The following is a 22,497-nucleotide window of genomic DNA, read 5'->3' as shown; positions in this document are numbered from 1 at the left end:
AACCTCATTTCACAACGAAACTGAAAAATACTGGCATAAGAAGTAAACCTCTGGTCCTATATGGTATTAATTACACTTAAACCTGAGTTACGTGGAAGTATATAAAAAATCGCCTTTTCTGACTATTTCTAGTCAAGCGTTTGAAGTCATTGAATGGTGCAAGCCATGTTTTATTAAAAAGAGGATATTCTCCTGATAAAAATGATGTCCAACTTGTACCTTGAAACTTAAATGAGTCACGTACATTATATTTCTTTTTTTTCTTCTGTACAACAGCATCACTCATCTTGTTGTGAGTTTAGATGTTTACTAATGTGGATGAGTATTAGTAAGTAAACCGGAAACTGCAATACTGACTTCTAGACAAAAGCGGAAGTTCGTCACTACGCTGGTGCACAGAGTCTATTGTTATGACACTACTTTGTTGGTCTCTGTACTTATACTCTGTATTGTGGAAGCAATTGTTCCCGTGGATCCACGTAATTAAACTTACCAGACTCTGAGATGTTTTTACTTGTATCACATGGCAGTTGCTTCAATGCATTTAGGGGTGTGGTCCTGGTCAAGACAATCTCCTGAACTCCAAACTGAATGATCCATCATGCCTTGTTACCACTGTGCAGGCTGGTGGTGGTGGTGTAATGGTGTAGGGGATGTTTTCTTGGCACACTTTAGGCCCCTTAGTGCCAATTGGGCATTGTTTAAATGCCACGGCCTACCTGAGCATTGTTTCTGACCAAGTACAAGCCTTTATGATCCTCTGATGGCTACTTTCAGCAGGATAATGCACCATGTCACAAAGCTCAAATCATATTAAATTGGTTTCTTGAACATGACAATGAGTTCACTGTACTGAAATGGCCCCCACAGTCACCAGATCTCAACCCAATAGAGCATTTTTGGGATGTGGTGGAACGAGAGCTTCATGCCCTGGATGTGTATCCCACAAATCTCCATCAACTGCAAGATGCTATCCTATCAATATGGGCCAACATTTCTAAAGAATGCTTTCAGCACCTTGTTGAATCAATGCCACATATAATTAAGGCAGTTCTGAAGGTAAAAGTTGTCAAACACAGTATTAGTATGGTGTTCCTAATAATCCTTTAGGTGAGTGTATATATGTATATATATATCGGAGAGCCTTCAATGAGAGGAAACAAAAAAGTCTTTTTTTTAAAGATAATTAAGAGAACTCCTAAACGTATAGTATAGCCAATTCTAACTAATTGACACTCCCAGGAGCAGAGAGCTGAGGGAGTTAGCTGACTGGTTATCAGTGAGGCTGTAGCCAGTGATAAGATCGGTGTGTGACGCAAACCATTTTAGGTCACACATTTTCTCTTGATTGCGCTAGGACAATGGTGGTTGATGAACCCCAAGACAAGGCCGGTGCAAAAGGAGTGTAAATTAAACAATTCAAATAGGATTACCAAAAAGCCAACATAGTGCTTAATGTGAGGGGCTACAAAGCTTTAAAATCCAATACTATGTTGCGGGTACCTAAGAACTAATAAAGCATTTCGGACAGGGTGAGGGGATACAAACCTTTAATATCCAAGACCCTATGTCACGGATACCTAAGAACTACTAAAAGGAGAAAGGGTGAAAAATTATCTCTCTAATGCTGTTAACAGAAATATGAATAGTCGACCTTGAATGAGTTTTTGAAAGTGAGTGACTGGGCTAAAGTTTTGTTTGTGCGCGGTTGGGGACTGGATCTGTGTGAATAAGAACGTGTACTCAATACAACAAATTATTGGGTTGTGTTCCTTACTATCGCACCACTACACTGTGTTCTCCATTTTTGGTATGTAATGATCTGTGTTCTGATGAAAATTATAGCAAGAGGTGTATGCTACAAATTATTATTATTATTATGAAGATGGTATAGCCGGACATTTAAAAATACGTCAAAAGGCTCTCTTTTCTTCTTTGGTGCCACCTGGTGGCAATTTGAAGGAGGTTCAACATAAACGACAAACACATTGAATATGATAGTGTACAATATTGGGTATGCGTTGTAGTGTCATGGAAAACACTCAAGATTATGTTGTGGAAAACACTTCAGATCTCCAGACAAAAAAGGATGCAAAGACTCAGGAACTTGAGAATCCAAAATAGACTTTAATGAAGATTCAAAAAGCCGAGTTGGTCTGCAGAACAACCTCGGACACTCAATTTTATACAGTACCATCTTGTATAACACTACCTGGCCATCCCACTTTGTTAATTCTTTGGGCTGATCTTCTTTGTCCCGCCACCGTTATTTCTTATCATTCAGGAAGTCACCCAACAAACCATTATTGTTAAATATTGGTGGCGCAGGCCTTGAAAACTCCATTAAATAACAGGGCCGTCGACAGGCCCTCAAATCTAATACATTCAATGGTGCTCTGATTACTTCCATTGTAGGACACATACAATACATATTGGTGATTATGTAGGACACACATTGTATATTGACGATTATATAGATTACCATACTGATTAGTTGTATGAGTGTGATTGATACATTAATTGATTACATTGATTACATAAGTATATATTGAAATCTCCAATACATCCCCCCTTTGGGACTTTAAAGTCCCATAATCTAGTCCTGGACATGGTAGGTGAGAATGAGAACTCCATAGGAGAGTTGAAATCAACATAATTACATCCGTTTTCAACCACCACGCCAGATGCTGAAAGCCAAACCTCTCCCTCCCCATTTGGCTGAGAGGAAGTAAAAGACTTACAGCCTAACCAATCAAACAAGTGTGTGTGTAAGCATGTGCAGATTTTCTTTCTGGGCCTTGCAAAATATGTTGTTTCAAATTATTGCATGGAATATACAGTGAGTATAAATTGCATATAAAACAAATCCTACATTATTTGAATGATAATCACTTCAATCAGATAGAGTGTAAAGATATGAGGAAAATAAGGAAAATTTTAAACCATCTAATTCTCAAAGCAAAACTCTTTGTACTAGGTTGGCTACCAGCCACCTAGGAACTCAAAACATTCAGTAACAGTGGAGAACAATCCAATTCAGTACACAAATGACAGTCCCCCCTTTGGAACAATGAACAATCATAAGGCACTGGATAATGATCATGTCCATCAGTGAATCCTTGTCCTTTGGTCACTCCATGAAAGTCTTTGCTGCAGTATTTGCAATGAGACAACTTATAGGGACAGCGGCAGTGCTCATGCACCACCTGATCGTAATCACTCTCACTCAATATTGGGGCCGAAGGGTCACTGTCCGTTTGCACTCTATCCATTTCAGTACCGTCCATGTAGTTACCGTCCATATTTATGTCCACATTAACATCCATTCCAACATAATAACCGTCCGTGTCCACTCTCCTCATCGGTGTTACCACAGCCACCTTGACTCCTGCATTCTTTCGCTGATAATCCTTACAGGCCCATCCAGGGCCTGGTCTGACTGACCATTTGCATTCTGGGTTTCCATAGGGACAGACCAGGGGCCCCCCTTTCATATTACATGGGCGTCCATACCTGTCTACATACTGGCCAGGATAGCCAGGACGTGGAGTAACCTGCAAGTCGTCAGCTGAGTCCTGTCCTATGGCTCGCAGAGGAATTTGGGAAGCTACTGTCCTGGTCAAAAATGATTTGAGGAGAGGAACTACACAGCATGCTATCAGAACTACGATTACCAGCACTATCCCAATTACTACGCCTACCTTAGTTAAAATGGTGCGCCACTGTCCTAATGAGGACTCAAGCCAGTCCCAAGTGTGAGCATCTCTCCCTGCGTTATCTTTTACTTCCTGTTTCAACCGTTTTAGCTTGATCATAGCTTGAGTGAATGAACCATCAGGGGCAGTATTGATAGGGGTAAAAGTACAGCACTGTTCACCAAACATAACACAAACACCTCCCTTTTCTGCTAAGATCCAATCAAGAACTTGCCTGTTCTGCCATGTCATCTTACTTGTAGCCCGAAGCTGTTCTCCTAGGGCTGTTAAAGCTGCATCTGTGTAGTTGATGAATTGCTGCTGATTATAATATATGTAATTAATCCACTCAGTGTTCTTAGCCGGTGTTATCCACAGGAAAATGGATTCAAAACCTGCACTGATCTCACTTCTCGCTTTAAACTCATTGGGAATCCCCCGTGGTTGACCTATTGCATCAATGACAACTTCTGGATCGGGTGTATAAGCCCTTCTTACCCATGACCTAACCGGCCTTTCCTCAGTCCTCTGTATAGTGTCTACCTGTGTCAGGGCGTGTGGGATGATGGTCACCCCTTGAGCTACTCTTACCCTAGCACATGTCCCTGACCAACCCTTTGGTAAAATTGACCGTAAGTGCCGTCCTCCACACATCCAGAACATATCAGCTATGGCCTGTTCTTGTTCCAAGTAAATACTATTTAGTCCTGCCCTTTGAGTTAAGTAGAACCCTCGACCTGACTGTACCATTTGCAATTCACCTTTATCCAGATTAACTATAGTTTTGCACTTCTTGAAATGTCCCACTGTAATTGTTCCACTAGCCTGGAAACATTCATGTCTCCCTAATATTCTTAAGCCCTCTTCTGGAAGTGTGTTTTCTGCTTTCTCTAAACTAATCCTTACGTCCAGATCCTGACATCCTGAGGTGAAGTTCTGGGCGACCATTCTGGCATAGGTTTGCCTATGTCCTAGCCATGCCAAACATTACAAAGCATGGTTTGTGAAACTCCTCACAATCTTCTCCTGCTTTCCATAGGTCAAATTTTTCATCTAGTTATTCTCTCCATCCTTTCTCTATAGGTACCACAACCATAGTTCCGTGTCCTGCTCTTGAGCATACTAGACAATTATCTACTTCATGTTGTCTAGCTGTGTATTGGGCCCATTTATACCAATCATATCTCTTAGCTGTGCCCAGTTGGTCTTCTTCCATAGTGGGTTCGGGGCTCAACACCTGCTCCGTTGTATCTGCATAAGCCATTACTTGCTGTGCTGCGGGCATAGGGGGCAAAGTTTCTTTCCCGTAAGCAGACCTAGCTAGCCTTGTTTCTCCTGGGGTGTCATCTTCTCCTGAACCTGTCCCCTGATTTCGCCATTCTATCAGTTGTTCTGTGCTTTTATCTAGAAATCTAGTAATAGCCAATTCAAGAAACATTCCCTGTTCCTCACCATTGTGTTCAACCACTATTTCCCATTTTCCTTTCACCTCTACAACGGTTATAGTGCACTTTCCATCTGTCCAAGTTACCTGACTATACTGACCACTATCTGCCCAACTGCATAAGACCTTCCCAATTTGGTTCTTTACCATAATTGTTCTCTGTGCCTCATCATCTGTCTTCCCTGGGACCCCCAATCCTCTGGCTCTGAGTGTGCGCCATGCAGTAGCTTCTCTCTTCCTTGGCCTTACTATCTTTGGGATAACTGTACCTTTGTTGCGGACCTGACTACTAGTTTTCTCCCTTGGTTCTTTCCATGGGATAAAAACATCAATTTCCTTACTATCTATTTCTCTATCCCATGTAGTTCCCCATGTTTCTCCTAGCCTCTTTACCATACCGTATTCTACTAAAGCTGCATGGGGGGCTTCTTTGTCAAACATTTGTTTAGCTTGTGTTTTTTTACTTCTAGCCCCATATTCACACTGCATTCCTGTTACCTGGAAAACACTAAATGTCTCACAAACTCTACTTTTACTCTACCAGTGGGTCCGCACACCCCTTTCTCACCGCGAGCTCTAATTGACCAACCCCGCCGTCCTTCTCTTATTATTGCAAGCCAGGCGGTCTGGTTACAATCTCCAAGATCATCTGTATCAATGAGAACTAGTACCCTTATCCCTATAGTTCTTAACCGGAATGGCATTACCCCTGCTAATAGCGCTGCTGTGCATACCCCTGTCTAGGTCAGTGTCTGAGTCGCTACTGTCAGTAGGGGGCGTCGTCATGTCATTCCCAGCCCAAGTCGGCAAGGTTGATGGTAGAGAATTCCTCCCCGATGGCTGAGAAACCTGGTCTTTCATTGGTACCCGCAGGGGCTCCTCCTGGGCTTTCTGGCCCAGTGGAGTCACCGATAGGAGGTGTTCCTCCATCATCTCCAGTACCATCTCTCCTTGGGCAGATGGCAGCAGCCATATCCCTATGCCGATCAACAGCAGACTGCCCGTCATTAGTCCGCACACCTCTACAGGATGTCCCCTCTCCGGGAGACTCCAGTTCCTCCGCCGACCTCGGTGTAGTAGGTTCCTCGGCTGCCCCCAGGGGTAATCCTGCACCTTCCTCCTCTTGCTCATCCCTGCTTGGAACATCTGCATCCTCACCTTCCTCATGTGGTCTCTGCTCTGCGCCTCGTGAGACCTTGGTGCAGTGGTTGAGGTGGTACCAGGTATTGCTGCTCTCTACTCGTATCGCTGACGGCGTAGCTTGGACCACCCTGAAGGGACCGTCGCGTCTCGACTCGTTCCACCTCCTCCTGAAGACCCTGATGTAGACCTGGTCTCCTGGCACCACTGCTCGGGGCTGGTTGTCCTCTGGTTCTGGTACTCGTGCACTTTCCTGTAGGTAAATAACCTCATGTATAGCAGTTAGTTGTCTGATATACTCTCTGAGTTCCAATTGTAATTGTTCTAGAGGAGGCCCTTCATAGGGTCCTCTGAGCACAGGCACAGACATGGGTCGACCCGTTAGCATTTCATGCGGTGTTAGATGTGTTATTCTGTTAGCCTGCATGCGGTAGCTCATTAATGCTAATGGCAAAGCATCAACCCAGTTTAGTTTTGCGCTTGCACAAATCTTGTCAATTTTAGCTTTCAGAGTGCCATTTACTCTCTCAACCATCCCCTGGGACTGAGGATGATAGACACATCCCAGCCTCTGCTTGATCCTGAAGTGCTGGACCACCTGTTTCAACGTTCTTTCAATAAACGCTACCCCATTGTCAGAATTGATTTCTGTAGGAATACCAAACCTAGGCATTACTTCACTTAATAACTTAACTGTTCCTGCACCCTGATCTTTTGAGGGGACTGCTTCTACCCATCTGCTAAACCTGTCAATCACCACCAGCATGTACCTTTTTCCACCAACACTCTTCAACATATCCATATAGTCTGTTACCAAATGCTTAAAGGGCCCTTCTGGTGTTGGAATGTGGCCTAATGGTGTTGTTATTCCTTTCCTCACATTGTTTTTCGCACATACTTCACATTCAGCAAGAGCCGCATCAACCGTAGCCTGCATGTAAGGGGACCAAAACCCCTGACCTCTGATCCTCCTTAAGGTCTCCCCCCTTGCGCAGTCGTCAAAACCATGTGCATTCGTTATGAGGATCCCAAGCACGGCAGTTGGTGCTACTAAAAGTCCTGTATGAGATCTCCACAGGCATGCGTTATCTTTAGTAGCCCCCCTTTTCAGCCACACACTTTGCTCATACACATTGGCTCTCTCCTGCATTCTAATTATGTCATCCATTCCTGGGGCTGCCTCTACTAGTATCATCGGGGACATGATAGCACTCTGGCACTTGGATGCTAACTTGGCTGCCACATCTGCTGCATTGTTACCTTGAATGATGTAATCATTGCCTTTCTTGTGAGCTTGAAATTTGATAATAGCTACCTTTCGTGGGAGCAACAGCGACACCATGAGGTCCTGAATATGATCCTGGTGTAAGATGGGAGTGCCATCAGTTTTCCTAAAACCTCTCTGTTTCCACACAGCTCCAAACAAATGACACACCCCGTGTGCATACGCTGAGTCTGTGTAAATGTTAGCCACCTTATCACTCCCCTCCCTACATGCAGCTGTCAATGCCTTTAACTCTGCCAGCTGCGCAGAACAAGGCATTGACAGCTTCGCTAACAATCGTATGGAACTGGCCTTGTGGGGTCATCCTTACCACCGCGAAGCATGCATGACTCCCATTGTGGTCTCTGTAACAGGACCCATCCACAAACTACTCCACCTCCGCTCCAGGAATGGGTGTGGAGAGCATATCAGGCCAAAGTCTGGTAAACGTCAGGGATTCAGCCTCACACAGTCATGAGACTCTCCTTCAAACTCAAGAGGAATCCTCTCTGCCGGGTTCACTGTAACACACCTCTTAATTGTGACATCTGGATACGACAACAAAGGTAGATAGTCTAGCAACCTCGAGTTTGTTAGCACAAATTTTCCTTGCTCAATCAGCTCCACCACCTTGTGGTGGGTGTGGATAATTACTGGATATCCCATTGTGATAATGGATGCTTTGTCATATGCATACTGTACTGCTGCCAATCCTCATAGCAGGGTGGATAGCCCTGTGCCACCAAGTCTAACTTAGAGCTATAGTATGCTATGGGCTGTTTCTTCCTGCCACTGCATGTATCTTGCATCAAAACTGCTGTAGCATATCCTCCTACTCTATTACCCACATACAACAAGAGCGGCTTTGTGTAGTCAGGTGTTCCCAAAGTGGGGGCTGTTTGCATTTCCTGTTTTATCGTTTCAAAAGCTTCTAGCGCATCCCTATTTCAATTAAGTTTGACACTCAACTGCTGTTGCCCAGTGTCCTTCAACAGGTCCCGTAGTGGTGCTACCTTCAGAGCATAGTCCTCTATCCAGTCTGTGCTGAATCCTGTCATTCCCAAGAACGTTAACATCTGGCCTACTGTCTGTGGGAGTGGGGCTTTGCTTACCCCTTCTATCTGACCTTTGGCAATGGCTTTCAACTGAGATACAGTCCTCCCTAAGTACTCCACTTCAGTCTGACAATACTGTAGTTTCTTATGTGACACCTTGTGGCATAATTTGGACTTACACAAGTGTAAGTAGTTCCAGTATCCACCATCATTGGTGTGCCCCTATCATTTACTTGAACCTGCAGCATTGGCTCCTTATCAGCCTGCAAAGTTATAGCTACAAACTGACCCTCCCCTTTCGGATTCTCTGGGCACCTTCAGTACTGTTGGTGGGTCCATGGGTTCACAGGACCCTGAGGGGGCTGGTTGTTGGGCTGTTGCCATGCCCCCTGGGTTTGGTTGTTACCTTGCCAATTTCCAAAACCCTGATTTTGCCTATTTCTGGGGGCATGACTGGGGGCCCAGCGTCTGGGATTCTGATTGGGGACCCATGGGTTTACAGGACAATTACTTTTAGTATGTCCCCCCTGATTACATCCCCAGCAAATCCCCACTGGAAACTTAGGTCCCCTGTTCTGATCTTTTGGCCCACTCCTCTGTTCTTTCTGTTGCCAGTGCCCCTGGGGCTGTGTAAACACATTCACTACTGGTGATGTGGGTGACTGGGGGGCCCGTGGCTGTCCCTTGGCGCCATGGCGCCTTCCTCAGAGACAGTCACCGTGGTCACTGGGGCCTGTATCTTGTTGTTTTTTGTGAGCTCGTCCAGTTGTAATTGAGTGAGCTTCCTCTGCACCTCCTTTCCTGTTCAGCCAGTCTTTTTTCACTCTGCCTGTGTCTCTCCACAGCATAAAAGTCTCTGAACTCCTTGTTTGGTTTGGATTTCATCAAGGCCACTTCATCCTCCAGTCTGTTCTTTACAGGAGTTGGCAGCGCTCCCACCAGCGCTTTCCTGAACATGAAGGAGACTAAATTATCAGTCTCAGGGTCTTTCTCAGTTTCCAGCCTCCACTTCTCTAGCTGTGTTTGTAAGTAAACAGCTGGGTTCTCTGTCTCTCCCAGTGGTGTTCCTTTTAGGACATCAGAGTCTATTATGGATGGGTATTCTTCCCTTAAGGCCCCCCATAATCGCTGTCTTTATGGGTCAAAGGACTGTCCATCCCCTTCCACAGTTCCTATCATCTGTGTCAGGCCACCATCTCGCAACACTGTCTCCATTTTAGTCGTACCCATCACCCTAACCAACAAGGCCTTTAGGTCCCCCACTGCCAGTAGTTTCCCCATAGTTAACTCTTCAAACACCCTAATCCACTTCCCTGCTCCGTTATGGAGGTTGGGTATTTTAGCTACCAGGCCCTCCACATCCTGCGATGCCCATGGCACATACTGAGGTTCATATTTAATCAGGATTGGGTACATATGAGCGGGTGCCTCCAATACTTTCTGCGTTCCCAAGTTTCACAACACTCCCTTTGGCCCTCTATCGTATTTTCCTTGTGTATCCACTACTTCCTCTGACTGTTCCTCATCTTCCCAGGGGTTTTCCTTATCACTCTGCTCCAACTCCTTGATTGACTGCTGCAACAACTGGTCCTCTCGTTCTCTCTGCCTACGCAGCTCCTGTAGCTCTCTTTCAAGGTCCTTTATTGCTGCCTTATATTTATGATCCTGCTCATCATTCTGTCGAAGCAACCATTCTATCCTCCCTTCCAACTCTTTCTCTCTCTTTCTAATAGCCCATTATTTTTCTCTTTCATTCTCTCTTTCCTTTTTCTTTCCTGCCACTCTCCTTTTCCTTTCCTCTGCTTCCTCTTTACTCTGCTCCCTTAGTCCCAGCATATCCAAGCATTCTTTATAGCAGTCTACTCTCAGTCCAGGTCTGTCTTTTTCTTTTTTCTCTCCCATTGGGGTGGAGGTCCCTACAGGTCTCCCCTTCTCTTCTAACTCATCCTCTCCTTTTATTTCCACCACACCTGTCACCACTGGACACTGTGCCCTGTGGTATGGCGGAGGGTTATCAACCCATCCTACCTTCTCCGCAATCCCTGCCTCTTCACCTTTCTGCAGCAGACTTCTCGCTTTGGCTATACTGGCAAGCCGACCTTTCCACTCCTCCAGGAACATCTTGATCACCTCTCTCTCTCGCTTTTCCTCATGCTTCTTGGTTCGATCGTTATTCTTGTAATTTTTAATTATGACATCAATTTCCTCACACAACGTTACATCAAATGTCCCTTCCTTTGGCAATTTTTTTGTCATTCTACTAGTTATTTTTTCTATGGCCACAGAAACTGCCTTAATCTGCTCTCCACACAAAGGAAACCTCCTTTTTAAAATCTCAACTGGTGTCCCTGCCATTTTTAATGTCTAATTAATCAAACTACCTCTATTTTCCTTAGCAGGCGCTCTCCCTCTCTAGGACTCCCCTTATCTCTTGGCGCGCTCTCCCCTCCGGGACAACCGCCAAGTGGTCTGGCCTCCTCCAAGATAGCCGCCACTGACTTTCATACCTGTCTCAGCCTACAACTTCTGACCTTGACAACTTTTACTCAAATAATATAATAGATGATCTTTATATTTATACCATATACTCAAATGATTACTCAGAAACATTAATACATTTTCCTGGAATGTTATTTATTACATAGTTTTATTCCAGTATTTTGTCGATCATATTACTTTTCAAATGTTTTACATATCTCTATTCTGATCCACATTACAATTTCCCCATCATACCAGTTAAAACCATAGGCGCCGATACCGTGGGTGCATCCTGGGCTCGAGCACCCACGGAAAATAGCGAGCACCCACGGAAAATAGTGAGCACCCACGAAAATACCGAGCACGAGCACCCACGTGTGCCAGACTGCCAGTCCGCCAGTAGGCTACATTCATTTAAAATTAAACTTGCCGTTGGTGATATCTAAAGCGTCTATCACACTGTGATTGGTTATGTCGATGTTAGTGACAGCGACATAACCAGTCGCCTGCTCCGGGTGCTCCCTATCCACCAATCACAGCGTTTCTCAGATGAAAAAATGCCACTATCAAAAACTCGTAGCAGAAATTAAGGAGAAACTCCCAGAAACTATATGCGTCGGTTTTTTTAATCGATATTTAGATAATAGCACAAAACATTAATTTCCCACAAACTGATCGCGGTTAGGCCTACGTGTCAGTTAAACTTTTCATCTCCAATCCTGTATTTGTGATAAGTGGTAAATTTTGAAAGATCTACTTTACGGCTTTATTAATAAGTAAATTAATAGGTGTGCGTAGTGCGTTTATATATGTATATATAGGTGTGTGTATATAGGTATATATAGGTGTGTGTGTATAGGTATATATAGGTGTGTGTGTATAGGTATATATAGGTGTGTGTGTATAGGTATATATAGGTGTGTGTATATAGGTATATATAGGTGTGTGTATATATATATATATATATATATATATATATAAAAATGGCGTGCGCCTATGAGCACCCACGGAGGAAAACATAAATCGGCGCCTATGGTTAAAACCACACTTTATCTCCTGGTCTTTGCTTCTGCCTAATTATTGGTACATCTAATTCTGGAAGACTAGACCAAATTTTTTCTCCTGCCACCTGAACCCATACAACTTTTTTATCTTGAATTCCCCAAAGCTGCTGTCTTATTACTATTTCTCTTGTATCTGGGTCTCGCTCAGTGGTCTCTACTATCCTCAGTATTAATGCCGAATGGGTGGTGACAATAATATTACAGCCAATTGGATAAGTATGCGTGTCAATTGGAAAACAAAATCTACGTTTCTCTGGCAGCTCTTCAAATAGTATTTGTGTGTCCATATGGGTCAGCAAACCAAAACCCTTTCCACTGCTGCTTTAACTGTTTAACTACAATTACATTATAGTATGGCCAACTAGACCAGATTTGAATCGGTCCAACTTCAATCCAAACAAGCTCCACTTTATTTGCACTTCCTCTTATTATGAACAAAATTTAATGATTGTGATTCTACTCGCATTCACTTTATACCTCTCTGGGACAAATTTTCTACATATTCTTAGCCTGTCCTTCTTCTCATACCACATTCTCTGACCTACTCTTCCCATTTATTAACAACTCCTTTCACTCAAACAACTCATTTCACCCCAACTCTCTCTGCTCCCACCTTTCTCAGCTTGCCTCACTTTGATAGCAAACAACACAACACTTCTCTTCAACACTTCTGTCTACTCCTCCTCTTTCTCAGACTCCCTTCTCCGTGACACAAGATAATTTAACACAATTCTGTCTCCACCTAGACACTCCTTGACTTACTCCTCAATACTCCTCCTAGCAGGTGAGTGCTATACTCTCCCACTCTTGGCCGTAACCATTCACGCTCTACTATCCCACAGCAGTGGACTCCCACACACCTGTGAGAGGCGGCCACTCATTCAGTCCCCACCCGTGCTGTCCCCCAAAGTCTATATTTGAGGCGGTACCCCACCCGTGCTGTCCCCCAAAGTCTATATCTGAGGCGGTACTCGCGGGGCACACTCATACAGCTAAATTCAAAGCCGCCCGGTCCTGTCCCACAGCAGTCTTCTTCTCCTACTGAGGGTGACCCGGCGCGGTGGATTCGTCCATGCAGTCCCTCGGGCCGTCGAGCCGGTATCACGAATCCTGCCTGCCTCCTCAACTCCCACGGTTGGCCCTAACAGACTGTGGTGGGAGCACAGGACTGAGACTGATATGACCTATCTTGTTGTGCCGTGTCCTACCTACATTTGTAGCATGCCATTTACCCCCCAATTTTTTGGGATTCAAAAGCTCCCCATTGCATCAATCAAAAAGGTTTAGTTCGTTACATTTGGTGAGGCCTTACGTGGTGCCAAACTGCCAGGCTAAGTGTTTCAAGTCACACAAACCACTAAATTAAAGTAAGAAAATGCTTACCTCTCAATGTGGCCACGTGTTGTTTGTGCGACCCGACCCACGGCGCCTTCTGCAGCTGACAGCCAGCCAGCCCGATGCCAATTCTGCCGACAATGCCAAGATTATGTCGTGGAAAACACTTCAGATTTCCTGGCAAAAAAGCATGCAAAGACTCAGGAACTTGAGAATCCAAAATAGACTTTAATGAAGATTCAAAAAAGCCGAGTTGGTCTGCAGAACAACCTCGGACACTCAATTTTATACAGTACCATCTTGTATAACACTACCTGGCCATCCCACTATGTTAATTCTTTGGGCTGATCTTCTTTGACCCGCCAGCGTTTTTTCTTATCATTCAGGAAGTCACCCAACAAACCATCATTGTTAAATATTGGTGGCGCAGGCCTTGAAAACTCCATTAAATAACAGGGCCGTCGACAGGCCCTCAAATCTAATACATTCAATGGTGCTCTGATTACTTCCATTGTAGGACACATACAATACATATTGGTGATTATGTAGGACACACATTGTATATTGACGATTATACAGATTACCATACTGATTAGTTGTATGAGTGTGACTGATACATTAATTGATTACATTGATTACATAAGCATATATCAAAATCTCCAATAGTAGTTTTCAAGGTTCCCTGTAATCTTACTAGACAACGGAGTGGCAATTGCCATACTAATTCTCAAGCAGGCACAGATCACTTATCTTTTCCATCATTTGTTTTAACATATCTTTCATATAAACATATTCATGGTTTTATGAGACCATTTAAACATATTTTGGGTTTTAAACATATTTTGGTTTTACTAGAAACAAAGGATAACAGTCCTTTTACTATTTTTACTATTTTCTACTTTTTATATTTACTATTTATCACGACTAGCCCAAGCCTGTACAGTCTTTTTCACTAGCTCTCTTGTCTAGGCCATTTAATAGAACAAAACCTTTAACAGGGTAGAAGTGGTACCAGGTCCATACGCGTAACTCTCCTGGTACACGTATGACTCTACAGGTTGGAGACTTTATAGAAGCTATTACTTGCTAGAAGCTTAAATATTGCTATTATCAAATGCCCCACACGTACAGGTGGTAACGACAGGGTGTCCGTAGGTAACTCCATGGCAGACAAAGCGGCGAAGGAGGCAGCTCAGACGCCTCTTATTGCTGCTGTAACTCGTTCTGCTACTAAACATGTCAATCTGTGGCCATGTTACACTGTTGACCATATCCGTGGCCTGCAGACCTCTGTCGCCGAGGCTGACAAACAAACCTGGGTGACAGCCGGCTGTGCAGCTGGTACCGACGGGATCTTTAGACACCTGTCTGGTAAACATGTAGCAACAGTCTCACTTCTGCCCAGCCTTTCCGATCTGTGGCAAGCACTAGGCACTCAACAAAACTATAGGCAATACAAATGAACTGAATATAGGTATACAATGCAATTCCATTCTCTGTTGAGGTGTAGCCAAAATAGGACGGGGTTATGTTTATTAATAGAGCTGCACTGGTTATGGATAATTCCCATTCTGGTACTATAAAATATATTCAAATAGACTAAAGGCAGGAGCCACAAAATTGTTTATAGTTTAACTTGTTAAGATTTCGCTGTGTGCTAATACCTGAATGTGTGACAGTTATAAATTAAGATTTTAGTCTGAAGGAAATTTACAATATGTAATAAATCGTGCACTATTTGAGGTCGCCTGCAGTTGCTTTCCAATTCCAATTGGAGAACTCAGTGTGCACGAAACAAAATTGTCCTCCCTGGACAATCTGGACAATCTAAATTATGAAACCCGACCAAGTGTAACTCAAGTTAAGAATCAACTGGCCAACGTTAAATGTATTGTTTTGTGTGTGTATGTTTAAATGTTATGTGTTTGTGGTATGTCCAAGACTTCCAAACTGCCTGCTTAACAAAACTAACAATTCACTGCAAGCCTGCTTATTCTTTAAACCTCTTATGGTGTTATTTGTTTTGTTTGTCATGTATGTCTGGATGGTCAGTGATTCTCCCGTTACCTCAAAGTTTAAGACCTAAAATATTTCAAAGTGAGTAGATCGTACGTGCTACGCTCTTGATGACATTTGCAGAACGGTTATTCCCAATTTAAGCTAGAGGTTTTCTACAAGTGTTGCGTTCATAATGACAAATGGTTGTTCCCAATTTAGGCTAAATGTCCTGTACCAGTCTCTATAAAAAAATAATAAAGGAATAAATAAACATATTAATGGTGGGCTGCTTCCCACAAACAGAAAAGGTGTAATTCTTTTCCGTGTTGGGAGGTGGTGGCAGTATACCAGATCACTCTCACCATTGATTTGTTGATCTGCTTTATTTAAAGCTTATACGATTAAATTCTGGTTTAATATAGGTTTAAACTGATTAGAAAGTATACAGATTAAAATATTCTCCCTTTGTTACAAATGTTAATAATCCTCTCAAGTTCTGCTTCTCTATCACCAAAGTTATTTTTATAAACAGCCCATGCAATTATGTTATTAAATCTCAAATGAATAAACACTATCTGTAGTAACCACACAGACCTCCTGATATACACCCATACCTGCAGTGACATACCACGTACAAAAGAGACTAATAATAGAAGACCCTATGTTTGACAATTTTCTCCTTTTCACCAAGGCACATGTCGCCAGCGTGCCAGACTGGTTATAAGAATAGGAGAGGGTTATGCTGGTTTCTTGGCCCACCAAAAGTGACAAAGTACTGTTAGAACAATCGGATCGCCTTATTAGAACAAACACAAAGTCTTAAGAAGCAGTATGTGGTTATCTCTGTGGTGAGGTCCTTATCAATCCAACATTGGAGGCGCTACTGAGATGGTGAAGTTCCCTATTTAACTGTATTGGTGTCACCAAATGCACATACATGCATTTGGTTAAAACTCTCTAAAGCAAGAACAGCCATCCTTATAGGTTGACATATACATTGTTAGCATGGTGACAACCTTCCCATAACCTGAATGTTACATAAGTTAAATTCAACATCCTCACAAATGCTGTTGGGTAAGATCCGTTGTGTTTATGGTAAGTTAGATCATAAACACAAGTTAGATCCCCAGATGGGATCTACAGTGGGGAGAACAAGTATTTGATACACTGCCGATTTTGCAGGCTTTCCCACTTACAAAGCATGTAGAAGTCTGTAATTTTTATCATAGGTACTCTTCAACTTTGATTTATGGAATCTAAAATCCAGAAAATCACATTGTATGATTTTTAAGTGATTAATTTGCATTTTATTGCATGACATAAGTATTTGATACATCAGAAAAGCAGAACTGAATATTTGGTACAGAAACCTTTGTTTGCAATTACAGAGATCATACGTTTCCTGTAGTTCTTGACCAGGTTTGCACACACTGCAGCAGGGATTTTGGCCCACTCTTCCATACAGACCTTCTCCAAATCCTTCAGGTTTCGGGGCTGTCGCTGGGCAATACGGACTTTCAGCTCCCTCCAAAGATTTTCTATTGGGTTCAGGTCTGGAAACTGGCTAGGCCACTCCAGGACCTTGAGATACTTCTTACAGAACCACTCCTTAGTTGCCATGGCTGTGTGTTTCGGGTCGTTGTCATGCTGGAAGACCCAGCCACAACCCATCTTCAATGCTCTTACTGAGGGAAGGAGGTTGTTGGCCAAGATCTCACGATACATGGCCCCATCCATCCTCCCCTCAATACGGTGCAGTCGTCCTGTCCCCTTTGCAGAAAAGCATCCCCAAAGAATGATGTTTCCACCTCCATGTGTCACGGTTGGGATGGTGTTCTTTGGGTTGTACTCATCCTTCTTCTTCCTCCAAACACGGCGAGTGGAGTTTAGACCAAAAAACTAGATATTTGTCTCATCAGACCACATGACCTTCTCCCATTCCTCCTCTGGATCATCAAGATTGTCATTGGCAAACTTCAGACGGGCCTGGACCTGCGCTGGCTTGAGCAGGGGGACCTTGCGTGAGCTGCAGGTCACATCCCAGCCTTGTGCAGGTCTACAGTTTTATCCCTGATATCCTTACACACCTCTCTGGTCTTGGCCATTGTGGAGAGGTTGGAGTCTGTTTGACTGAGTGTGTGGACAGGTGTCTTTTATACAGGTAACGAGTTCAAACAGGTGCAGTTAATACAGGTAATGAGTGGAGAACAGGAGTGTTTCTTAAAGAACAACTAACAGGTCTGTGAGAGATGGAATTCTTACTGGTTGGTAGGTGATCAAATACTTATGTCATGCAATAAAATGCAAATAAAATACAATGTGATTTTCTGAAATTTTTTGTTTTAGATTCCGTCTCTCACAGTTGAAGTACCTATGATCAAAATTACAGACCTCTACATGCTTTGTAAGTAGGAAAACCTGCAAAATCGGCAGTGTTTCAAATACATGTTCTCCCCACTTTACATTCACTCCACGTTACAGACTATGGCTACCCAATGCTTTTCACTCTGGAGGAAGTGGACTATTGTAATCTCATATACTGGATCATCCTGCCAGTCCTGGGAGCTCGAGTGTATCACCTTGATGCTGATGTGAACCTAGTTGAAATGGTCCAAACCCCTATCCCGTACACAGAGTGTGAACTATACCTAACTAACGAATTAAACCTGACCAATGAGAGTGCTCTTACCGTTGGGCGTTTGAATGGGTGCGGCGTGTTCTCGAAGGTAGCCCCGCAGGGTGAACACAACATTAGCAAACTGTTTGAGCCTACTGCGTTAAAACCCACGAGCTGCACCGACACCGGATTTAGTGAGACATCAGTAGTCCCCTATATGTGGGCAATCAGACTACAAAAGCTTGCGTGTGTCAGCGACAACCTAGCCAAGGTGTTGCTGGGGATGCATTACAGCACCCTGTTGACCCTGTCATACGGGATCACTACGATACAAAGTACTACTCGGGCATGTCCTATCTACAGTTCAGAGGCGTGCGTCCTCGGGATGTGGTGTCTCGCTCATGCAACAGAAATCTGCTCTATACAGGTTGGGCACCGAGATCGTGTGCAAACCCACGGCCCACAATACGCACCAGGTACACACTGTCAACCAATACTGCGAGTCTGTGGTGATACCAGAGACCTTAGAATCTCCCGGGGTGTACATCCCCAACCTGTACATGAAAGACGTACGAGGAGGAGATGTTCACATAAACACTGGCAGTCCATTTGACATGGTAGTGGCAGACGCATTCAATGGGTTCTGCCCAGAGTCCAAGAACACGAGCGGCTACCGCAGACCCTATATCTTCACGGCCGGGCGATCTGATAGACTCAGCGGCTCGGTTAAGCAGGACCCTATGATGCGGGCTGAAGCATACACCTGTATGCCAACTCTACTCTGGCCGTTCAGCTCCACGCTAAGGGTTAGAAACATGCACAACGGTAGAAACCGAAACAGCGAGGAAAGTAATCATAAGCTCTTCTGCAACACCCTTCATATGGTTGAGTTTGACAAGGGTGTACTCGAACCCATTGGGGATCCCTTCAAGAACACTGTAGAACGAGTGAACGGAGATAAGCGTATCACAGACATAATTCAACTAGTGCTTGGGGTTGCCTTCTGCGGTACTTACAGTATAGGGCTCACCTCGGATAAGAAGCTCATGTGCGTCAGCAATGTCACCCAGAAATCTTGGTCGATAGACTAGCTCCTAGAATTAGTGGAACAGGTATATTTTTGCATGCAACCCCATCCAGACAACCTCTCGCTTGATCAACCCCATATTTAACAGGATATTCGAGAGCACCAAACACTCTCGTGTCCTCCGGTATTGAGCACCAGCTGTTTAACACTAGGATCGGCTGGAATTGAACGTGGGTTATCAACCTTAAGCGTTTCCTGTAGAACCACAGTCCATCATGCCAAGTGCAACCGAGAGATGCGGAATAGCAGGTTCTCCCACAAACTAGCCATGGGAGTGTGCACCTTCACTGATTTCGTACTCTCCTGTGGGATAATCTTTTATACTTCCCTGTACATGCAACCCATGGAGCAAGAGACTAAATTAACCCTGATCAGGAATAACGAAGAGGCTGAGGTGGACATTGCAATAAACAAAGTTTCGAGATCCATAGCAAGCTTAGAGACTAATATAGCTCTACTCAAGGAATCTATGAACAGAACAATCAGGGAACAGACTTGCTCACAATGGCCCTCATTTATCAAAAGTACGTACACCAAATTTCCAGCGTACACCTGGCGTACACCCAAAACCACGGTGACTTTGAGATTTATCAATATGGACGTTGGCGTACGGCACTCTCAAATCCTACGCCAGCTCAGGAGGTGGTGTACGCACGTTTTGAGTTAGTTCGGAAATGCGCATGTTGAGTTATATGTTCTCATCATTTGTGTTATATTATGTTGTTTAATTATGATACTGACTGTTGTATACCCAAAATTGTGCAAGAGTTAATTGTGCGCATGTGTGAAGAGACGGGACTTTTATTTTGACCTGTCTCAAGTAAAAAATGTGTAGCCGTATACTCAGCCCCTGCTGCTGTTCCCTCGTGCACTGATGTTATGCCAGTGCATTGAGATGTAAACTGAAAATAAAACAGTATTAATAGTTATATTTGGAGTGATCTTTGGTGGATGGATGACAACAACATATTGCACATGGACATGGCGGAGAGAAATGAAACCTTAATAGCCTTAATGACCTACTGTAAAAAAAAAAACATAATTACAAACTTCAGTGTTTATTTTTGTGCAACATGGACTTCAAGGTTTCATTTGTGTGACTTTACCAAAGGATTTGACTTATATGTATTCCTTCAGATGCGAGCCTGTGCGCTTTACATGACGTTTCAGGGTTAGGCCCGGCAGTTGCGCATGGACTGGGTTCAGTAATAAAAGGCTTTGAATTACCAAAATATAATTCAGACTGACAAAATAATAAAAATGACATTCTTCTTCTTTTAGACAATAATAGAAATAATAATAACGACATTCTTCTTCTAAATAACAATAAACGTCATTGATAAATATCATAAAATAATAAGACGAATATTACAAATTGTCATGCAGTTATTAATGTAAATGAATGGTACTCCACATCACATCATCATCTTTTATTCCGCTTTTTAAACTGCCAAATGAAACAATTTTATTTCTTTCTACCTCCCTGGTGATCGTCTCAATCTCCACGTCAGAGAAGTTTCTCTTTTTTGCCGTCTTCCGTGTGTCCATGGCGTAAAATGAGGGCGTGGGGGAAGCGGAGACTTGAATATATAGGGGCGTGTTATTCTAATGACGATCGTTTTCAGCCGCGGCATTTATCAAGGGAAGGTATTGCGTACACCTGGATTTTAAAGGTACGCACAGTTTCATAAATCAGGCGATGAGAGGAGTGTAAGCAAAATCTTACGCCAACATATACGCCCGTTTCTACGCAATAATGATAAATGAGGGCCAATATGTGTCACGTATTAACATTTCATATTTGCTTTGTTCTCTAGCTGTTATCAGGTCATGTGTGCTATATCAATAGATATTTCTGTGTAAACCCTGACTGGATGTACTTTGTGTGCACATCATAGAAACGACATTGAAACACAATAGCTTTTAGGTATTCATGCTACCATTCACACGTGCTGCTGTATCATGCATACAGAGAGGTTTGGTCAGGGACTGCCTAACAGTAGGTACAGTATATACGCGTACCGGGTATTTGATATCATAGCCCCTTTCATACCAGATGTAGAATGAATGGATCCCAATATTAAGAGCCCGGTGTAGTGGAATATTCCACACAAGTCCATTTGTGATATGATATTCACACCCTAGATGTATGCATGTAGGAGACACAGTTTATTGAACAAAAAGTATAACAAGGTGTACACAGAAACAACCATAATCTGTAAAAATACATAATATTTTCTGCCAATACAGAAACATTTGTCTTAACAGTTGGGCCAGGTAACAGCACATAATAGGACCATACACAGCACTTTGGGTGATTAAGTGCAGCTAGCGTGAACCTTAACAGTTGTGCCAGGTAACAGCAGATGATAGGGAAAACACACAGCTCTTATACTGATTATATGTAACTGTGATACTACGTGCTAGTGCACATACGGTGGAGGCCAATACAATCACCTCCACCAATGTGATAATCCTTAAACTCCTGAACTATTGTGATATAGAGTCCTGCTGCACTGTCATCCTTTGGGCAGGTCAACATTGTGTTTGCGCGTCCTACGCTAAAAGCGTCATTAATATAATTGTCAGCTCGTGGCTGGGAGAAGTGGTTAAGGGTCACGGCTTCCATCCCACTTCTGGAGGCCAACATAGCTATGACATGGACCAAACTGGAACCTTCAGACGGTTTGCAATCCAATACTACGTTGAGCTGCCTGTCTATAGTTGATCCGTACTGAGCTTTAAATCACTTAGTTAGAATGGACAACATCCTTCTAAACCCTATGGCTGAGGTAAAGTTGTTCAGCGTGTTATCAACAAGTGGTAACACCTTTAACTGCCCTGTAACGCTCACAGAAGAGCACCACATAGCCAAGATGACATGTGTCTTCAATACAAAACAGCACCAGTGAAATCTGTAGGGGCCCAGTTACACATTGAACAATCTCGGTAAATAGTTATCTGGGTCGATCATTATCTCCGTCTGAGGCCGAGCTCGTGTTCCTACCACCACGTGATCCCAGAACCCCGGAATGTGAGGAATGCATACATACCTATAGGCAACCTCTTCTGACATTCTCTCATTTGCCCAGTACTTGAACGCCTTACCATCATTAGCGTTCATGAGCTGCTTGAAAGCGGCGGGGAGAAAACACACAGTCAATATCACACCACACCGTACATTCTCAGGGCACGTAATACTACTAGATAGATAGTGAAAAATGTAGTGAAATACACATACCTATTCGAAGCTTATCCACACCAGGCGTGTGCTCCTCATTCGTGATCTGTTGCACATATCCGTTGACCTTGTTGTCAGT

At 43.5% G+C, this 22,497-nt stretch overlaps 1 protein-coding gene across 1 annotated transcript in view; it reads right to left on the bottom strand.

Moving 5' to 3' along the window:
- Positions 1-12,093: 12,093 nt before the first annotated feature.
- Positions 12,094-22,497, bottom strand: part of LOC105008467 (tripartite motif-containing protein 16-like) — a 29,443-nt gene continuing 19,039 nt past the window's right edge. Inside the window, exons 7-8 of the mRNA XM_020044399.3 lie at positions 13,524-13,652; positions 12,094-13,289 (exon numbers count right to left, since the gene is read on the bottom strand). Of these exons, the coding sequence (XP_019899958.1) occupies positions 13,644-13,652 (9 nt within the window). The 3' untranslated portion in view covers positions 12,094-13,289; positions 13,524-13,643. The remainder of the gene's footprint in view (positions 13,290-13,523; positions 13,653-22,497) is intronic.

This window comes from Esox lucius, chromosome 5, assembly GCF_011004845.1.
Source record: "Esox lucius isolate fEsoLuc1 chromosome 5, fEsoLuc1.pri, whole genome shotgun sequence".
Classification (NCBI taxonomy): Eukaryota; Metazoa; Chordata; class Actinopteri; order Esociformes; family Esocidae; genus Esox; species Esox lucius.
This window is presented reverse-complemented; position numbering and strand designations above follow the sequence as displayed.